At 46.1% G+C, this 20,381-nt stretch overlaps 5 protein-coding genes across 11 annotated transcripts; 2 read left to right on the forward strand and 3 right to left on the reverse strand.

Moving 5' to 3' along the window:
* Positions 1 to 271: 271 nt before the first annotated feature.
* Positions 272 to 4,345, reverse strand: LOC111078129. Of its 5 annotated transcripts, XM_022372667.2 has the most exons (6): positions 3,199 to 3,265; positions 3,075 to 3,096; positions 1,746 to 2,986; positions 1,584 to 1,680; positions 1,363 to 1,517; positions 272 to 1,304 (listed from the first exon to the last, which is right to left on the reverse strand). In XM_022372667.2, exons 1-6 carry the CDS (start codon positions 3,220 to 3,222, stop codon positions 993 to 995), a joined length of 1,851 nt encoding a protein of 616 aa, XP_022228359.2. In that variant the 5' UTR covers positions 3,223 to 3,265; the 3' UTR covers positions 272 to 992. The 5 variants fall into 5 exon arrangements, with proteins under 5 accessions (XP_022228359.2, XP_041448736.1, XP_041448735.1 ...); XM_041592802.1 differs by lacking the exons at positions 3,075 to 3,096; positions 3,199 to 3,265 and adding an exon at positions 4,232 to 4,345; XM_041592801.1 differs by lacking the exons at positions 3,075 to 3,096; positions 3,199 to 3,265 and adding an exon at positions 4,227 to 4,345.
* A 312-nt stretch (positions 4,346 to 4,657) lies between these two features.
* Positions 4,658 to 6,688, reverse strand: LOC111078157 (U3 small nucleolar RNA-interacting protein 2). Its single transcript, XM_022372701.2, has 5 exons — positions 6,362 to 6,688; positions 5,479 to 6,311; positions 5,226 to 5,423; positions 5,032 to 5,168; positions 4,658 to 4,972 (listed from the first exon to the last, which is right to left on the reverse strand). Exons 1-5 carry the CDS (start codon positions 6,413 to 6,415, stop codon positions 4,734 to 4,736), a joined length of 1,461 nt encoding a protein of 486 aa, XP_022228393.2. The 5' UTR covers positions 6,416 to 6,688; the 3' UTR covers positions 4,658 to 4,733.
* A 68-nt stretch (positions 6,689 to 6,756) lies between these two features.
* LOC111078155 lies at positions 6,757 to 17,410 on the reverse strand. Of its 3 annotated transcripts, none has more exons than XM_041593261.1 (12): positions 17,264 to 17,410; positions 16,497 to 16,768; positions 15,213 to 15,338; positions 14,914 to 15,129; positions 14,556 to 14,852; positions 13,765 to 14,491; positions 11,365 to 11,956; positions 11,167 to 11,287; positions 11,010 to 11,103; positions 8,569 to 10,926; positions 8,026 to 8,499; positions 6,757 to 7,965 (listed from the first exon to the last, which is right to left on the reverse strand). In XM_041593261.1, the coding sequence occupies exons 2-12, from the start codon at positions 16,677 to 16,679 to the stop codon at positions 7,184 to 7,186; spliced, it is 5,970 nt and encodes a 1,989-aa protein (XP_041449195.1). In that variant the 5' UTR covers positions 16,680 to 16,768; positions 17,264 to 17,410; the 3' UTR covers positions 6,757 to 7,183. The 3 variants fall into 3 exon arrangements, with proteins under 3 accessions (XP_041449195.1, XP_041449197.1, XP_041449196.1); XM_041593263.1 differs by having other exon boundaries at positions 6,758 to 7,965; positions 11,365 to 11,608; XM_041593262.1 differs by having other exon boundaries at positions 6,758 to 7,965; positions 11,365 to 11,623.
* Positions 17,411 to 18,015: 605 nt separating this feature from the next.
* LOC111078156 (WASH complex subunit 1) lies at positions 18,016 to 19,660 on the forward strand. Its single transcript, XM_022372700.2, has one exon. The coding sequence runs from the start codon at positions 18,044 to 18,046 to the stop codon at positions 19,508 to 19,510; it is 1,467 nt and encodes a 488-aa protein (XP_022228392.2). The 5' UTR covers positions 18,016 to 18,043; the 3' UTR covers positions 19,511 to 19,660.
* Positions 19,661 to 19,811: 151 nt separating this feature from the next.
* On the forward strand, positions 19,812 to 20,378 carry LOC111078148 (protein LTO1 homolog). The gene has a single exon (XM_022372692.2). The coding sequence runs from the start codon at positions 19,962 to 19,964 to the stop codon at positions 20,376 to 20,378; it is 417 nt and encodes a 138-aa protein (XP_022228384.2). The 5' UTR covers positions 19,812 to 19,961.
* The last annotated feature ends 3 nt before the right edge of the window (positions 20,379 to 20,381 follow it).

The following is a 20,381-nucleotide window of genomic DNA, read 5'->3' on the forward strand; positions in this document are numbered from 1 at the left end:
GGTAGGCAATCTCCTACATAAATGTACTTTATGTCGCTGAATCTGAATCCGAGGTTGGTTATTTCCAAATGAATGCACAGTTTGACTTTTGGACAAGTTTTATATATAGCGATCGAAGCTCCAGCTACCGGGAGTTGCAGTCCATTCTTTTATGGCCCCCCACGCCAAATCGGCGTCCCATAATTACCCAACAAAATCATAAATTGATAATAAATATGCGTCCTAAATCTAGACACAATTTCAAAACAAGAAAGAATTACATCACCGTATGTACCACATGTGAAAAATAATTTATTACAAAATATTAAAAATTAATTGAGAGTGAGATTGAGAGTGCTGTATTTTTGCAGCTTCACAACTTCACAACTAGAATAATCAATCTCAGTACATGCAGCTGTTAATATGCCAAAAAAATATATATATTTATCCGTGCATTATTTAGATTCGTAACTTTCAAAAACTGAATATAAAAAATGGATTTCTCTAATACAAGGGGTTTGTTAGCGTTTTTTGTTTGCTTTTGTACCTATTTCTTGTGTAAAAACACAAGAATAAATGTCTTTTATAACTGTCATGAACAATATCAAGTAGCTTAGAGTGCGTACAGCTAAGTTGCTTAACGAGCGCAGATAAGGCAAATTTTATAAACAATTCAAGGCGCTATCAAGCCCATCAATGTCGGTATTGATGTATGTTGCGCTCGCTCAATCGACCCACTAGAAAATTAGTCGGGCCGCTGGTGATCTCTAAATTTGTGACACCTTGTAACACACAGCTGCAACAGCTCTATAATTATGCAGTTCAGCTCCACCATGTGCATTTTAGTTGGGACTAGTTAAGGATTAATTCAACTAGGAATTTCTAAGCATATGTAGTATGTTCTTGCTATGTTTGAGTGTACGAGTATGAGTGTGGTTTACATTTGTGAGTGCGTTAAATTTAAATACATTTATACCTAGAGAGCATGTATTGCCGGTGGCAATGAGCACTACTTAGCTGCTGTTCTTGACGCCCAAAAAGGCAGAACTCTCCCCGATTCCTTCCCCCTGCTGCTCTGTGGCGTCATCACAGCCAGTTGGACTCTTTGTCACAGCGGCCATGGCCTCACGGCGCTGACGCTTCATCTCCAGCAATTGCTTCCTCTGGGCTTCACGTCGCAGTGCTGCCAGCGAATTCGCTGTAGCTGATTTCGATCCATTTGCTTTGTTAGTCGATCCGGCAGTTTTCGCTTTCAAATTTCCCGTCTTTGCAGATTTTATCGTTTTGGTGGACACCGTCTCTACCGTGGGCGGTTCAGCTGTGTCCTGAAAATACCAACACAAACGATTATTACAAATGCCATGCTCACGTATCAGTACTTACCTTCCAATCGTTCATTTTAAGCTGATCAATATCGGCGAATATGGAATCAACCTGCTCCACTTGTAAATACACCATGTCCCAGAATCCTTGCAAATCATCCACTGTTGTGGGAAACGTGTCCTCTGGTGAGGGATTCAAATTGTTGTGACATAAGCCTGTAAACCAGAAACAAGCGAAATAAATGGCATCCTATTGGGAAAAAAAATCTGCTAGCCACGCACCTTCAAATTGTTTCATTTTCTTCGAGGCCAAAAGACGGGCCTTTCCAGAGGCCGACCGTAGCAATCCAAAGGTGTCCTCTGTGATAGCGGGATTATTCTGCGGAAATTGAAGTTGCAAATAATTAATAAACGAACAACTCAAATAAACATCATGTCTCTCACAGCCAAGGCGTCTGTGTACTTTTCAGCAAGGGCGGCCAGCGCAAGCAGACGATCCTGTTCGCCTTTAAGTATTTTAAGAAAATGATTGCCATCCTTTTCCATTTGGGGGGCTGTAATAATTGTTGTGTTGCCAACATACTGCTCTGAATCCAATTGGGGAAATTTTACGGGCTCGTGGTCAACAACATCTACAGCAGCTGGTGCCGACAGTGGTTCCCCAGTAGCCAGATTCACCTCTAAAGAGGCTGTGGATCGCGGCACATTTCGCTTCGGCGATACCGTGGGTAACTGGGCACGGAACTCATGACTTAGGTGCCTGAAAACAGGCAAGTCCACGTCACCGTTTTTGTCTGTTGAAGGCTCCTCTATCTGTCGCATCGTTGCTGTCTGGGAGCAGTTATTGTGCAGCTTTTTCCGAAATTCTCCGTAGTCTTTGCTGGGAGAGAGCTGTTTAAATTTGCGCGCCAATTCAGAGTTTTGCGGGCACTCCACTTCAAGCTGATGCTTTGACGCCCACGATGAGGATGGTGAATTGTCCCGGACATGCTTCTTGGGGCTGTAGAAGCCCTGAGTCAAAGCACTTGCCCCATACAGGCGCTCCACACGCTGCTTTATGAAGCTGCTAGTTGAGCCATTTTTGCCGCTGCCGCTGCCGTGTCCATTGGCACTGCCATTACATTGGCCGATACCAGAATCTGCTCCATTCTCCGGACTGTGCCCCTCGACCAGGCTGTACTTGCTGGGCGTACAGGTCTGTTTGATGACAGGCATGCTATTGAGGATTGGGGCCGCCAGGGAATTGTTGCGCTTGCAATACTGCAGACTACTGGTGGAGGGGCGGATCGGTGAGACCTCGCGCGACTTGTTGATGTCTTGGCGGATCTTCGAGTCGTAGGTGGTTAGATTCGAGTATCCGTTAACGCTGCAGGCCAAGTTCAAGTAGCTAGGCTTCTTCTCAGCTGCAGCGGTGGCGGTGGCGTTGATGACAATGGAAGAGGCTTCAGCGCAAGCATCGATGTCAACATCGACGCCTGCAGCGTTCGGCTCATTGGCGGATTCTACGGCAACAGGTGACAGCACCATACGCACCAAGCCCGTCTCGGGATCTACAAAGGCGGTTGCGGTGTGCTGTAACTGCTGCGGCGATCGCAGAATGCAGCGCTCACGTAAGTTTGCGGTGAACTCGCGTGTTATGTCCTTCACAGAGAGCGGCGTTGGGAAGTTCAGGCTGCCACTGGTATCTGCAATGTGCCAGAGAACGGAGATTCAGAGTTAGTTTCGTTGGCCGATCAAGTCGCGAATTAACGCAAGCAAAGAAACAATAAGTACAGCAAAGAGCAGGCAGAAGAAGCTGAAACGCAAAACAAAACGAAAACCAATAAATAAACTTGAGGCAGCATTCAGATTGAGGTTAGGTTCGGCAGCAACCCATATACCATCATATACCATATACCTGATATATCGGAAGAGTCCGCATCTACATCGAGTGAACAGCTGCCAATGGAGGAGTCCAAGCTGCGATCCATGGGAACTTTGGCTTTGCGTTATGGAATCTGGGTTCTGGGAGCTTTCACAATTCTAAAATTTGTGGGGAATAATATAACAGATTGTTGACTTCCGGAAGCCCAGGCGAAACGCTCGCTATCTTTTGCTCACAACCAAATGAACGCCCATTCCAAATTTCTGTTTTACTGTGCACTCGGAACGGCGCTGCGCTCCGAAGAGAAATGGAATTATTTGTGTATTCGTTAAAACAAAGCACCAAGCACTTGGTTGGTGGTTGGCGGAGGCACAGGCAACTCGCGAACGAGGGCGGTGGCAATTATTTGCCATTTATGCAAAGCGGAAACTCGACTGACTGCTGATCGTTGCGATCGCTCTTTTTGGGCACCAGACTGCTGCGACAAATGACCAATCTGTGAATTGTGACTGTGTTGGGGTCTCGAGGGCAACAATATCGAGCTGAAGATCAATAGAAACGACTTGGCTTAGCTGCTCTCCAGTTTCATGCCGTGCATGTGTATACGTCTGAATGTATGCATGCACATATTGTTGCTACCGCGATCGACAGCTCAGAAGATGGGAGCAGCTCTAACGGCACTGTCATCTACATTTCCAGTTCCGCTTTGGTAACTTTTTGCCGTTGCTTAGACACTCCGTTCCTTAGTCTCGTTGTTGGAACTAATAATTGGCACCAAAAATCAACTCGGCCACAAACCGACACAGACGCAAACGGAGTAAAATATGTACATACATACAGCAGGCAAGACATACTCACACAACTATTTATAATCCGGCACAACGGAAAAGACGGGAAAGGCGAACGCAACAGAAAACATGACGATGATGATGTCGCCTGGTATTTAGAGTTGAGTTTGCAAACCAACCCAAGACGACAGAAACACAAAATGAAACAGACGGAGCACTCACACGCAATATGTTCTATTTTAGTCTCTAGTATGTACTATTTATTATAATGACCTTACAAAGAAACACAGTGCAAGCTCCTGGTGTAGAAGGGCCCAAGTCGATTGCCTCCAGTTTAATTTATTGGAAAAATATGAAAAATTGCGAATGAAAACACTTGGCAAGTAGAAAAACTATCGCTATCGGCTTAATTTATAGCGGTGGCAAGTGTTCGATGGCTGCTAACTATCGGTGTGTTTTTTCAACTATCGACTGGTTGGAACTGCGAACTATCGGTGTATAAATAAGATTCAATTTAGATTGATTAATATAAAATATAATCTACTGCAGTTTCGTGAATGATCCAGCTATCAAATCAATCAATCTAGTCTCATACGGCAATAATACAAATTTCATTGAAACCCCGATACTATTGATGGTATCGAGACATCGCCAGCATCGATAGTTTCCCCGCTCAGCTCTAATAACTGGTAGAGTTATGCTCTTTAAAGGCCGAACATTAATTTATTTTCAGACCGACTTCTGATATCTATACAACTTTACTTAAACATAAAAAGTAACCTACTTGCCGGCCGCACTTTGTAACACTATATCAACTACAACTACATTATTCTTGGCCTCTTTGTGCCGCCACCAACGACCCAGTCGATGCTCCTGTCCGACGCCCACGTAAAGTTTAGTGCCTTCGGCATTAAAAGTAAGGCCATTAACGAAGCCAATTATGGGTATGCTTTGAATCTGTTGCAACTTGCGGGCATTGGGATTCGTTTGCCAGAGTTTCACAAAGCCATCACAGGAGCCTGCATAGGATAGAGAATGTAAGACAAGGTGGAAATATAAATGGAAGAATCCAGCCAACCTGTTGCCACTAAATCCGTATTGACCACTACAGCAATGGCTGTTATCCAGTTGGCGACGCCGTTTTCTCCCACACCATGGGCCAGTTGTGTCGTGCAAATTGGTTTCTTCTTTAGGGCGCTCCACAAGCTGATTGCACTGCAAAAGTTTAGAAATGTTAGCAGTCTGCCATGGGCGATATTTAATCTTGTATACCCATCCACACCACCGGACACAAAGTGCTCATCGTTCATTAGTTTGACACACTCAATGCTGTCCCTGTGTCCATTGTAGATCAGCTGCGATTCCTCTGTAATCTTCCAAATTCGCAAGGAACAATCCGAACCGCCTGCGGTAATGGCCCGCTCTCGACTCAGGGCATCTATGCTGGTGACTCCAGTTTGATGACCAAATCTGGGGATCAAATGGTTTAAAATCTGCTTATTTGTTTACACTGTCCGTCACCTACAAACTCTCCACATAGGCCATCTCGTCCAGGGACCAAATCTTCACAGAACGATCCTTAGCTGCCGAGTACAAGTCGTGCGTGCCCTTGCGAAAGACCAGGCCTGCAACACTATCTCTGTGACCCTTCAGTGTCTTTACGTGCTTCATCGTTTGTGGACACCAGATTTGAATGTGAGGACCGCCTTCGGCCAACGCCATATACTTCATGTCCGTGGACAGACAGATGGCGATGACATGGGAGCGTCTCTTCTTGCCAGTTTCGGGCTCTTCTCGGTGTCCCAAAACATCACATTTGTCCAAGACCTTTCCACTCTGCGTGCACCATTTCAGGACAAACTGAGATTTGGCTCCCGCATAGAGGAATTTGCCGTCTGGACTGAGCGCCAGTGCACAGATTGGCGTGTGGTGGAGTTTGTGTTTGAGGACACTTGTCGCTTCATTGGTTTTCAGGCTGCCGGCGATGTTCCGTCGCAGTTTCCCCACACTATCCAAGTAGTCAGTCTGCAGACGCTGCTCGACACTCTGGCCCAGCTCCTTATCTTCGGCGCGTTCCGACTCTTGCTTCTCAATCTCCGACAGATACTGCTTGGCCAGGCGCAGACGTTTGTCCTGAGCCGTCTCCTCCTCGCCCTCGTCGGAAGAGAAGGCCAAAGCGTTGTGGCCTCCGTCGCCCAGGTCACTGTTGTACTCCTCATCATCGCTTGCGATCTCCTCATCCTTTTCTTTAGGACGCCGTTGCTTCTTTGGCACTGGCCCTTCTGCTCGGGCATTCTGGAAGCCTTTCCCCGATTTTGCTGCTGTTTTGACGCCTTTACCTTTTGTAGCTGCGGGATTCTTTTTCAAACATTAAAGGAACGTTTCTTCATAATCGGTTTTTAGCTTACCTTCCGTTTTTTGTTGGCTTTGGCGCCGGCTTTTAAAAAAAAGGACGATGACATCTTGATAATATACCAGTGCTTGGGCTTTAATTCAATATATTTATAATAAAAAACTTTGTTTTAAACGCCGCACCACCACGTGCATACTATAAAGCGTTAGGGATTTTCTGGTACATAGCAACAGCTGTTTCGAAGGTGGCCATTTCTGTGGTCTGGCAGCTCTGTTTTGGGCGCGTATTCAAACATGAGTAGCGCCAAGTATGTATTCTCTCGAGTATTTTTAGCTGCATTAAATTGTAAAAAAATTAAAAATAACATTTTTATATGATACTAATATACTTTATTCAGAATATTTATGAATATAATTTAAATACGGATAACAATAAATATACGATTAAAAAGTAATCAAGTAATTTGGTTAATTCAGTTTTTTTATTTATTCTTTTCTATCAAATTAGCATATACAAAAAAATAAGCAGTCCTAGGAAAGCATGTGTATGTGACTCTTGTAGGGTATTCTAGTTCGTTTTCCTGTGTTGAAAAATGACCATAAAGTATGTTATTCAGTTTTTAGATTGCAATTGTTTTTTTTTTTTTTTTTTATTAAATTTTGCCATTGTTTTCTTTTTGTAAAAAATTATGAAGACGAATGTGTATGGGCTAGAGACTCCTTGGTGGGGAGGAGAGCTCGGCCCCTAGTGCGTAATGGGTACCTACAAAGAACAAATAACGCTCCGCGATGGAGAACGTTTGCATAATTTTTTAGAACTAATTAACGTGTAAAAATAATTGTAAAAAAATTAAATAGGAATATCTGTGTTCGCGCGTTTACATGATCGAGCAGAGACCCGAAGTTTCGATGCCATTCTGGACCTTTTTCGTTCGTTTGAGCGTCAAATTTCGCAACGCTGGCTTCAGTTCAACCACCGGCTCCGGATCTGCCTCGACAGCAGGCGGGGGTGTGACTGCTTTCTGGACAACAGCGGTAGATGATCCCGCTACAGCCCCCGCCGAAGTTGGTGCAGATGTGGTCACTATTGAGTTGGTGTTGCGGCTGTTGTTGCTGCTGCTGCCGTAGCTGCTGCCAATGACCGAGATGGAGCTGATATTGGCTGGAGCACTGGTTGCAATCTTGGGCACAAATGTGTTGCCGCCGCAAAGAACTGGAATGGTGGAAATTGTTTGAATTGCGTTCACCTGCTGCGAGGTATCCGCAGAAATGCAGTTTCCGGATCCGCCGATGACACTGATCGCCGAGACTTGCGTATCCGCTCCCGATCCCATCGCTGCTGTTGCTGCTGCTGCCGGTGTCGATGTGGCGTTGGAGGCACTATTATGACTATTACTACTTGTATTCTTAGTGATATTTATTTTTATTCTATTAACTAGGCTAGCCAAAGGTAACGCCGGTGCCGGTCCCGCTGCGCTCAGATTATGCATCGACTCCTGCGGCTCTCCATTCAGTTCTGTTTCCGCGCTGGCCACCGTCGCCACCGTATCCGCGGCCTCCAGCTCATCGTCGTTGGCAGGAAGAGAGAGCGAGGCCACCGAGGCTGGTCGCTCTATGGCAGCCGGCGAGGGGGAGGACCCAATCGTTTGGGTTTGTGTTTCTGTCATGATGCCAAAAGTTTGAGGAACCCCTTCAATAGCTGTTTGCTGGACACACTTACCGCTGCTGTTGATGGATATCTCATCCTCGGGCAACGGCAGCAGTGGCACCACCGTGCCCACATCTTCGAAGCCATCGTCTTCGTCCTCCTCGTACTCGTCCTTGGGCTCCTCTTTGATCTTTACGTTCAGCAGGGCCAATCGCGTCTCATCATCCATCTCCTTCTCCACATACGTGTCCAGATCGGTGAAGGGAATGTTCGGCTCTTGGATCTCCACATCTGATTCGTTGGCCGATTCATTCTGTGGCTGCTGGTTGCTCTTCTGCTTCTCCCCATCCTCCTCGCAGCCAGAGCTGGGTTCCACCTTCTCCTTGTCCTCCGTCTCGATGCCCATTTCTGCCCGCGTCACATTGGCCGGGACATACTCATCATCATCGTCGTCAACGATCTCAGTGACGCTGGGCTCCTCGTTTGGCAACACAATGACATCGTCGTCGTCATCATCGAACAGGTTACGCGACGGCTTGACGGTGTCTATTCACCAAAGAGAGAAATGCCATGAGCTCAAGAAACCAAGAGAAAATCATTGCTAATGCAACTTACCATCTGCCCTATCGCCATCCTCCAGCTTAAGTATCGTGTCCATTGCATTGTCGTCGGTGTTGTTCATGTCGACATCTTTGTCGTCTGTCTGCTCTGCGGCAGCAGGGGGATTCAACGAAGCCTTGTAGTCCTCGTAGCACAATGGATGGTAGATCTTGTCCTCGACGCGAATGGCACTGCGTAAGTGCCATTCCTCCAGTTCCTCGTTGTAGAACTGCTCGAACTTCTCGTGGCACATGTCGCAGGAGCGGTCCACATCATCGTTACCGGCTGCACAGGTGGGCATTGGCGAGTCCAGCGATCGTTGCTGAGAGAGATCATCGATTGCATCGGGTCCGCCTGGCTGGCCCTGTCCTGCGTCCAGGAAGTTCCTCTCCCGCTCTTCCGCATCCTCGATCTCTTCGTACTGCCGCCAGTCATTCAGGTCATAGTACCAGCGCCTGGAGGTCGCCTTGCGGGTCGAGTCGCGCTCTCGTCGGTTCTGACGGAAGTGCCAGTCGAGATGCTGACTGTACTTGATGGTCTGCTCGGGCGGGAAACGCACACCGCAGCTGCTGCACTGCATGCCCAGGTAGAGCGTGGCCACCACGGCCGACTGGCGGGTCTTGATCGTCTCTGTCCTCTTGAGATTGATGCGTTTAATGGGCTCTGTGGGCGGCGAAGCGTATACGGGTGCGGCGGCTGTGGTTTTGGCAACAGCTGAAGCGGCAGCTGCAGGAGCTTCTTTGGTTGCGGTTGAGTCGACACCCGATATGGCCGGAATGGAGGCGGTTCCACCAATTATTCCCGACGAGACTAGCTTTTGGAACAAGTCATTGATATTCAGATTGCCAAGAGCAGCGGATGCCGCTGGCAGGGAGGCGCCTGGTGCTGCTGCCGCCGGCTGCTCCACCACGGGCAGGGGCTGGACAATCATCGGTGGCGGCTGCGGTGGCTCTGCCGGAGCTTCTGTCTTAATGTAGACCATATCAGCCACGTGCGTCTTGCCTGCCACAACGCCCTTTGGCAGCGTTCCGAATCGGATGAAGCAGCTGCGTCCGCCATTCAGCTTCATGCCCTTGGGCAGGCCGCCATATTCGATCTTTTGCAGCTGGCCATCGAGGAGAGCGTACTGGAAGCTGTCCACAAACTGTATGGAATGCTGTTCGGCTCCCATCTGGAAGGTCTGCTGTCTGGCATCCAGGAAGAGAGGAACAATTGTGTGGGCGTCCACAATCATGTTTATTTTGCCAACCACCAGGTCACGACGCACTCTGCCAATGTCCACATTGGGCGGAGGACCCTCCGCCTTGAGGACGTGCAGGCTGTTGCCAATGGGCAGGGAGACTGGTGGTCCGCCAAAGTAGATCTCATACCAATGCTCGTCGATATAGAGCTCGCGGGAGGGGAAGCCGAAACGGATGCGATGCAGGGCACCATCCAGCTGGAACGGCTTGTAGTCGTCGTTGAAGCTCAGCGGCAGCGGCTCGTTGTGATCGATCAGGATGACGCGCTGGCCATGCTGGAAGCCAATCTCGTGCGGCTCGTCGCCATCCATAAAGATTATGGCCACCTGGTTGTAGAAACGAATCTCTTTCGACCCGCCATCAATGGTAATGCTGCGCACCACATCCGCCATGGGGTTGTCCAGCGAGTTGATGGCCTTGGTCATGGTTACGGGCGGAACTGGTGGCAGACCCATCATCGAGGGTGGCTGTGGGGGTGGCGGGACGATCGTTTGGGGCATCACAATCGCAGGCGGCTGTTGCCAGGGCATTCCACGGAACCCGGACGGGACAACAGGAATCGAGCCCCCAGCTCCTCCAACTCCTCTCTTGTTGTTGTTGTTGTTGTTGTTATTATTAACATTGGCCAACTGCCAGGCGGCCCTCTGAGCAACCGCCGGATCCACCTGTTCACCCCATTTGCTGGGTTTTCGTCTCTTGTTCTCCCGCTTGGACTTATCGCGTTTATTTTGCGTTGGCTTCTCGGGTGATGTAGATCCCTGGGTGACCTGATCCTCGTATCTGGGGGAGCCATCGCTGCGTGGCGAGCCAGAGGAATGGTTCTCGTTGCTCTTGAGCTTCGGTATCCGCTTGCGCAGAACAGCATCTCGGGCTGCATTGCGCTCCACTTCAGCGCCATCGGTACGGCGCCGGGACTCCTTGCTGTGCATCTTGCTGTTCTCGTTAATGGCCACAACCTTCTGGACCAGGTCCTTGTACTGGTCTTGGTTCATATTGTGGTTCTCGTACATCTCCTGTGCCTGGCTGAGGATCGTGCGCATCTTCTCGTCGTGCGCCTCCTGCGAATCATCGTTGGCCTTCAGCTCGGCCAGCTGCTTGATGCGCTGCACCACAGACTGATCTCTGCCTTTGTCTAGCGGAATGAGAGATGCTTCATTAGTTTCCTGCTGTTGCTCTCAGAGTGCAGGGGTGTCTGCAGGGGTGATGTCTACTTACCAGACTTAGCGGAGAGCTTGTTGTGTAGACGCGCAGATTTGGCCAGTTTGGCGCGCAGCTCTTCGAGTGATGGCTTCTTCGCTTTGGATTGTGGCTATAAAATGTTAAATAGTTGTACAAAACTGAATGTGGCTCCGCCTCCGACTTGGAAACCTACCTTTTCCACATCACAATTGTCCATTGAATCATCTTCCACGACGATGACTGCGTGGGCACTTCCAGGCTTTACCACAGCGGGAATCTCGCGACGCAGATCAACATCCTCGCTGCCAAAGAGACTAAGGGAAATATGCGAGTTATTTATGAGCTGCCATCGAGTAGCCTAGCACTCCATATGTATGATCAGATCACTCACGCGTCCAGTTTAGTTGACTTGCTGCGTTTCTGCTGCGGCGGCTGCTCCTCCTCGTCCAACTCTGGGGGTAGCGAATCGGCGGGACGCTTCTCCCCAGTGACGCCTTGTACCTGCATCAGCTTGCTGATGGATTGCTGCAGTGCCTCCGATACATTACCCTGCTGCGATGGGGCTGACGAGCTCTGATTGATTAGAGGAGCGGATGCGGCGGCTGATGCTGATGTCGATGGACTTAGCAGTAATGCTGTTGATAGATTCGCTGTAGATTTATCTAATTTATTAAACTGTTTTTGTATTTTGAACGACACTTTTGCGGGCAATTTTGAAGAAGACGTAGTACTAGTAGATGATGGCGATGATGCGTTGGAGGCGCTACTAGCAATTTTTGTTGTGCTGCTGATGCTGTTGCTGTTGGATTTGGATGTGAATGGGGTAGTCGTGTTGGTGTTGCTGGCGCTGCTGCTCTGGTCGATTGGTTTGATTTTGGTCATGTCGAATGCTGGCGGAGGCGGCGTCTGGGGCCGCCTCAAGTCAATGTCCATACTGGATGCCACCAAAATCAGTGGACTTGGAGCTGCAGGAGCTGGAGGGCCTGGTTCGAGTATTTGAAATGTATCTAGAAAATTGATTTTGCTTTTGGGCACACATTTTGTTCTTACGGAGAGGGGGGAAAATGAGATGGAAGCAAGAGAACGACCAAAGTAAAAGGAGTAATAAAAGCAGAAGATGTGCTAAGCAAATTAAATTTGGGGGAGCACCAAATGTGAGCAAAAATCATAATGAAATCATACAGAGAATAGAGGACAGGCACAGGCCATGAATCATCATCATCATCAGGCACAACAGCCAGGCTAGTGTTGAATTAGTGAGAAATTAAATTAAATAATACAAAAAAAAAACAAAAAAAAAATGAATGTGATAAATCATAACTGAAGAGTTCCACGGTGGTGGGGCTCCGTTTGTGGAATCAATGAGGCGAAATGAGGGGTTAGACTAGAATAATCATAGGGCAAAATAAAAGGCAGGGAAAGGATTTAAAAATGGTATAAATTCTAAGGGTAAAAGTGCCGTTCTACAAATACAAAAATAAGATAGATGTACATACAAATAGAAATACAAAATACAACTAGCTGGCTGGCTGGCTGGCTCGTATATACAATACATAGATATGTATAGGGAAGCCAGCTCAACCACAAAATTAAATTACGCATCAAACAATTATATAAAATAAATATGTAGGTAAATCTTGCTTGTCTTGTCGATATTCCAATATTTATAAATTAGTATTTTATGTTCGCTTTGGATTTACACGGGGTGGTGTTGACAAAAAATTAAAACTGCAGTCTTTATTTTATTTTAGTTTCTCTTTCATCTCTAATCAATCAATGTTTTATCAATAGGCGGTTTAAGTACAAAAATTACTTGACAGTTATCATTTATATTGTTTTTTTTTGTTCTCTTTTTTAGGTTTTTGTATTCTTGTTTTTTTTTTGCTCGTTTCAATTTAGTTTTGTGCTTTGTTTGATTTTGGCATTTACAAATCACACCAAAGGCGGCACCCTGGCTACATTTTGCATCAATTAAAACAACTGGGAATGCAAAAGGTTTTTAAACACATTTTATTTACACTTTAGATTACGATTTGATTTGAATTTCAAAAGGTTTTGGTTTGGTTTTGCTAGGGTTCTTTTTTGATAGCACTCTTAATTATTAAAAACAAAAATTTCATAAATATTAAGTGATCATATGGTTGGTGGGCAGGCTGCGTTCTTTCGTTCTTTAAACGAATCTATTCCCACAAAAAAAGGGCCAGAAAACAACGAAGGAACCGAACCACCTCGGGTTTGCTCGTAAAGTGGAAGTTTTGTAGATAATAATGAATGTATGGGTTCTAACGATCCTCTATTGAGAATGAAGAGCAGACGAAGACATGACCAAAGAAAGTTTATCGCGTTTAACCATTGCCATTTGTTTGCCAATAAATTAATTTAATTTCGTTTAACTTTTTCCATTTCGTTGGAAGACTATTTTTTTTACTTTAAATTACTTTACTCCAATATGAATAAATATTATTATTATATTTCCAATGAATGACTAGCTAAAACCTTGATAAACTTTCCGTCTTAGGGGATCGTCTTTGGGATGAATATCACAAATTTATCACAGCGTTCAATAGGGAAGGGGAGGGAGGTAGGTAGGTAGAGCAAAGAGACCTTACGATGGGTCAACCACACACGCCCACTAGAGCCCGCCATTCCACCTGCCTAAGCCAGAGAGTGCCGCCGATTTGGTTTGTAATTTCAGCTTTCTCAACTACTTTGCCTGTACGGCCATGAGCATCGAGGTCGACTTGGTTGTTGGCTAACAAATGTGAGATTAGAATTAAAAGTTGTTTCTTACGTTTCTCTAAATCATTCGTAATGATTGTCACTTTTGCCGCTGCTAATGCTGATGATGATTGTGCTGATGCCACTTGAGGTACAGATGCTGGAGCGGCAGATTTCTGTTCAGGAGATTTTCGACCACCGCTGCGCAGGTCCACGTCCATGAAGATGGGCGAGCGACTGCGTGATCGAGTCGAAGATGACTTTCCTCGCACGGACGAAGACGATGACGATTTGTGTGTAGCATTGCGCTTTGACTTTGATGGCGAGGTGGTTGGAGATGTGCTTTTACGCTTCGCATTTGAAGGTGAGCCACTGCGTTCATATCGCTCCGAATGCTCCTTTGCGGATGGCTTAGATGAGCGTTTGGCAGGCGAAAGTGTGGAGCTGCTGCCACCACCACCACTTTTGTGTCGTACATCGGAGCCCGAAGAGGATGTTGAGCTTTTGGACTCGCTGCGCTTGCGATTTGATGAGCTGTTCGTATGGGAGCTGCTTCCATTGCTACTCTTGGTGGAGCGACTGCTGCTGTTGCGGGCAGGTGACTTGCTGCGCGATCGACTAGATTTATGTGATGATGAGGAGGATTTTCCCTCCAGGCGGGGATCGGAGGAGCGTGAGGAAGCCGCCTCCAGCTGAGATGACTGTGATTGCATTTGTCGCGCCAAACGGGGATCCCGATGTCGCACAGAGTTCAGTAGAGCCGAATTGACTGGATTAACTCTTGGCTTTGCGGCAAAGGGCTGCGTGGTGAAAAAAATCATTTTAGTTTTGATCGATGTTAGTGCTCTAGGCCTTGTGGGTTACCTGTTGTACAGGTATCGCAGGATTTCTAGGATTTCGCATGACTGGATCCATAGTAGGTGGACGATGAGGAGCAACAGCAGCAGGTGGTGCCGGCATAGCGACAATGGGTGCGACAGCAATAGCATCCGTTGCCTGGTTTAGCTGACGCTCTTGCTCCTCTAAATGCTTTTTAGTTTGCTCCAGCTCAAGCTCCAGTTTGCGTTTCTTCAGCTCCAGAAGCTCGCGGGTCTTAGCCTGTAGGATCTCCTCCATGTCGCTGGGCAGTGTGGAGTTAGCCGGCATCCCAGGAACCATACCCTGAACGAACATCGTTAGCCAATCGATTTCTGTGATGACAGACAATTATCAGACTGCTTACCGTTTTGAGAAAGTCCGGATTAACATGAATGGCGGGATTGACATGTATCTTGTTGGTGGGATTCTTGGCCGTAATTGGCCAGTTATTGTCTAGACGCTTCACCTTCACGTCTAGGGCATACATCTTGGATGGGGGGAATACCTCGTTCCAGGTCTGTCGCAGGGCATACATCCGTTCGCGCACCTTCTCCAGCAACTGCGACTGGGAATGCTGCACCTACAAGGGATGGGAGGGATGATGAATGTGGTTAATTTCGAGGAAAATGAAAACACTTGATAGCGAGCGATTTGACGACTTACCGATTCAAACGCGTTGAGGAATATGTTGACTATACATTGCGCAAACAACTGTACGTAGCTGCTTTTCACATTCTTAATTATCGAATCAATTAAATATAGTATGGGCAATTTAAACTCGGGCGGCACCTGTTTGAAGTTTGGTAAAATAGGTAAGAATATAGAACAATAAGTTTCTACAGAACGTCGCTAGCAGTCAGACAGAGGGGCAGAAACAGAGAGAGAGAGAGTGAAATAGGGGGACAGACAGACAACCATCAAATACATATCTTCCATCGGCGACATCATCAGCGGCAGCACAAATATTATTTCTGATATCTCCAAGATAAAACTGCACCACGCTAGACAAAGCGACGGATCATTAAAATCCTTTATGATACTCGCAGAACAGGGGACTGAAGTATCTCCCTCTAGGGATCCGAGCAGCTAATGAATTTTTGATGAATCTTCTGTGTAATTTATATACCAATGAGATGAACATGTGAGGGGGGTTCGAGATAATTAATTTGTTAGACTGTTTGTCCTTTTCCACTGAGGTGTTTTGGGTGAGAAATATGGAAAATGTTCTTTTTCTACACGTTTATGATTCATAAGGAGAATTTTCTTTCAGATTAGATACAAACATAAGCAGAGGTACTACTGGGGCTTTACTTTTACCAAAAGGTGCGTTTTCTTCATTTCGCAATAACAAAAATTGCTGCATTTTTCTTTCATGGTTATTTTTAAAAGCAGTCAACGATTTGTATAAAATAAAAGACAACTTGATGACGATTGTTTAAGTATTTTCTGTTTTTATTGCATTTTTCAGTTTACTTGTGTTTTTTCTTTTTTTTTGTTCTTTTTTTAGCTTTAAACTCTGCGTTCAAAAGTTGAAAGAAAGTAAAATAGAAGAGGAAATCAAACTTCTTACCTTTGTAGAGGATAAATTCAGTCTCGGCTTAAAACCCAAATTATGTGATAAATATTTAGATATTAAGAACCTAACTAGCATTATAAGGGATCTGATATGACTATTTCCAAACGAAACCAACGAAAGGCCACAGAAAAACGATCAAATTTCGAAGAAAATAAAGGGACACTGACGTCTTTCGCTGGTGTCTTTTGGCAATAGACAAACAGATCAAGAGGGTTTATAAAGAGTAACCAAAGTTCCTATCACATATCGAAATGGAGATTCACTGCTCTCATCACAGCCAGCTGCTGAGGACGCGACGACGGGGGCTTACTAGTCACTGTTTTGTGTGAGTTGGGTGTCTTGGTTGAAAAAAATATGCGTGTTATGTTAACCTGGCTGATGTAGTATTCCACCACGCGGACTATGACATGGGCATAGTTGATGTTCTCCTCCGCCAGCATTGTGAGCATGTTGATGAGCGGTTTGCTATTGCAGTTCAAATCCTGTAGACTCGACAGATACTCCTCACCAATACGTCGCTCATCATCCCGGTAGGATTGAAATAATTGATCCATCTGTGCTATTTGTTTCTATGTGGCAATCCTTGATCGGTTTATTGATCCAATTAATGCTTAGAAGAAACACGCAGTTGTTAAGGATAACGCTACAAGGGAGAGAGACAAATTTTATTTAGTACCTGCTGGGCAACAGTATTCAATTTGCTAAGCAACCGTATTTAATGTATTTTAACAAATGTGAAAATTCTTTCAAAACGATAAAGGGTGGGAGGGGAGTCGCTTGGTGCAGATGCAAGGTAAACAATCACGCGCGCCTGAAAACAAACCACAAATACACCCACACACATGCCAACAAAATTCAATATGGCGTCCATCAGACACATTGCTTCGAAGGCTGCAATTTGCAAATTGCATCCTGCACACGCAGGCTGAATATTTTAGAATACAAACTTCTTTTCACTTTGTTATCTGCATGTTCAGCAGAATAGTTTTCCATAGTTTTGTACGCAGCGTTAATGTTTATGTATCTTTTGGAACATTTTTCGCAGACAAAGCCACGTTTATATTACCAACACATGCACACGCGTTTTTCACAGTTTTCAAACCAATTTTCAGTGCTTATAGCGATTTCATACACATACCTTTTGTTATTAATACATTTTTACAATCAGTTGAAGAGACTTTCATGAATGGAAAATATAATTAAATCACTTTAAAATAACAAAAATTAACGTTGAAAACTCTCACGTAACAAACTGCGATGTTGGTGTTAGTGTGACAGCGGTATTATCAACAAAATATACCCGTTTGACCCTGAGAAAAATACCGAAATATACCGTAAATATACCAATACAAAAACCAACTTAGCACACCTAACCCCCCTCTATTTAAACAGGTGTTCACCATGAACTCAAGACCAAGTACAGTTTGTAATTCTACCTTCTTTTCTCTTTGATTAAATAAAACTATTACATCGATATCTTTCACCTGAACTCACCTGAAACGACAAATCTTTCTGTCGAATTTTACGTGAATATGTAGCTAATTTGCAGCAAATGTCTAGTTAGTGTGTAGTTACCATGTAAAACATTACATTTTCCATCAGAAGACCATTTTTCTATTTGATTAAACCTTGTTTAAAAATAATTCAAGTGAAAAATGAGTACTTCTTATTGCAGATCTTTTAGCAAATTGATTTATTAATGGTAAACCAATATTTTTTCAGCGCTGAGACCCTTATCTTGTTAGTAAGATTAAGCCGAATATTAAAATCGCGGAATAGCAATGCATCACAGCTTGTCGTGTCCGTCAGTATATTTACGGTATATAACGAAAATGAGAAGGTATATTTGGGTATATTTTTGATACCACTAATTATTTATAAGTTTATAAAAGTTATAAAAGTTTATAATTTGCTTAAAATGGACGGCAACGCCTACCTACAAAGCGCCTACCACGTTGCAATAGTGCCGACAGATCTGCATCATGAGGCGACCATAATCAAAGCAGCCCAGTCTCTGGACTGTCTACACAAAACAATAAATTCTATTTTCGAGCGGATTGATGCCCGCCTCGAGAGAAATGGTGCCAAGGTCCAGGACATAAACAGGCGTGTGAAGCGGGCCCAGGGGAAAATAGATGCACTGGTCGGGTCCAAACGAGCCATCAAAATCTTCGCTCCGGCCCGATTTCCAGCCGGGGACGTTTTGGTCCACATACCTTCCACCTTTCCACAGGTGGCCGGCCAACTAATGGCGGAGAATCAAGAAAGTCCAAACGGTCGACAGGAACAGACGGTATTAGTGGCAGATGAAGATCCGACTTCCTTTCATGTGCGAGGCGAGCAGGAACATGAAGCGCCGTTGGTCGCGGAAAGGAAGATGACTAATCGGACTTCTGGTTTGGGTGGTCTTCCCTCAAATGGCGTCAGATCGGTCCCTTCGTTGATGCGCTTCAACACCAACGAGTTTGCCTACGGCGATGATTTAAACGCCTGGAAGCGTTCTCTTCCCCCGCAGAGGACACGACGGGCAGCCAGCCAAAGTAAGATCACTACGGAGAACCTACTAGCTCCGGCTCCACATTCACTGGCACATGGCACCACCAAGTTGGCGACTCCCGCCGGTGACTTGCGGTACAATCCAGCTGCTTTGGCGGCCCCAGCCATCGATGTGCCCTTGGACTTGCCCGACCTTCCTGGCATAGCCAGCGACCTGCAATATGAGCCCGTGGAAGAGAAGACGCCCATTGCTCCGTCCCAGCAGTTTGGAGAGCTGCCAGAGTTGCCTGGATTGGAGGTTGAACAGGAGATCACAGTGCAGGCTCTGGCAGCTCGCACGCACATTCCAGCGCCAGTGAAGAAGACATTACGTGGATCAATTGGATCAGTTCCCGTATCGACCCCACCACCACCACCACCTCCACCACCCCCGCCTCCGCCGACTCCACTGCCTCCCAAAAGAGCGGCACCGCCTCCAACCTTGCCCACTCGAGGCCCCATCAAACCCCTCTCTCCTTCTCGTGAAACGCCTCTTATCATGCCACCGCCTCCACCACCGACGGCTGATCCACGATCAGAGCTTATGGCTGCCATACGGAATGCTGGAGGAGCACTGGGCGGACGACTCCATTCAGCTGCGGCTGCACCACTCGATGTGGTGGACACGACGAGATCCAAAGCAGGAACCACAGCCACGGGTGATCTTATGGCGGATCTCCACAACAAGCTCCTACTCAGACGCAAAGGCATCTCGGGCAGTCAGAATCCCGCAGATCCAACCGCTGGAAATCCGCTCATGCAGCAGCTGTCCAAGGTGATACCGCAGAGAAAGTCCCCTCAGTCCAGCGATGAAGAGCCGTCTGAAGAGGACGTGGATGCGTGGACGTAATTAAATTAGACGGACATTCTTTTGCATCAGGTTCACGTGCCTACCACGGCTTTAAACACTAGCATCAAATTTACCTCTTTTTGGAAAGCAAGCAAGCATGCAAAAATTAGCAAAGTTTACAAATTTCAATAAAATAAAAAAATAGTATCCTTCTATGGTATAAAAAGGAAAGCGTTTTGATTCAGTTCGGCGTTACCACCAGCTTTTCTTGTGTTGAAATTTAATCCATCATTTTGATCAAAAAAGGCGCGAATACCCTTGCTACGCTTCGAGCTATCCGAGTGTTGTTCAACACTAAAATTTTCACATGTTTCGATAAAAATAACAACAAACATATAATTTTTAAATAATAATACATAATGCTACGTAGCATTAGCAACTTCCGGACCATTTCTTAGCTGTGCTACCAACCGTGAAAGTGGACCGACATTATCACATTTCGTCTTTTATAATGTCCGCTCCGTCGCGAGATATTAACGATTTGTTTGATGATATAGTGCTAACCGAGGAGAAACACGCTCGTCTTGGCTACGACGAAGGCTTGCTGGAAGGTAATTCGCAGGGGAACGAGGAGGGCTATAAATTGGGCTACTCCCAAGGCGTTCAATTGGGCGAGGAACTTGGCAAAATACTGGGAGAGGTTGTGGCCCAGCAACAATTGCCGCATACTGCGAGAGTGCGACGAACCCTTGAGCAGCTGCGGACGCTCATTGAAGTATTTCCACGCAAGAACGAGCCGGAAGCGGACATTATTGGAGCCGTAGAAACTATCCGCAATACACATCGTCGCCTGCGTGCCCTATTGGGTACTAAGGGAACAGCTTCTCCTGAGCCGTCCCCTGCTAATCGCAAGGATTATAGTTTCTAGCGT

The sequence above is a fragment of the Drosophila obscura genome, unplaced genomic scaffold (genome assembly GCF_018151105.1).
Source record: "Drosophila obscura isolate BZ-5 IFL unplaced genomic scaffold, ASM1815110v1 contig_186, whole genome shotgun sequence".
NCBI classification, from domain to species: Eukaryota; Metazoa; Arthropoda; class Insecta; order Diptera; family Drosophilidae; genus Drosophila; species Drosophila obscura.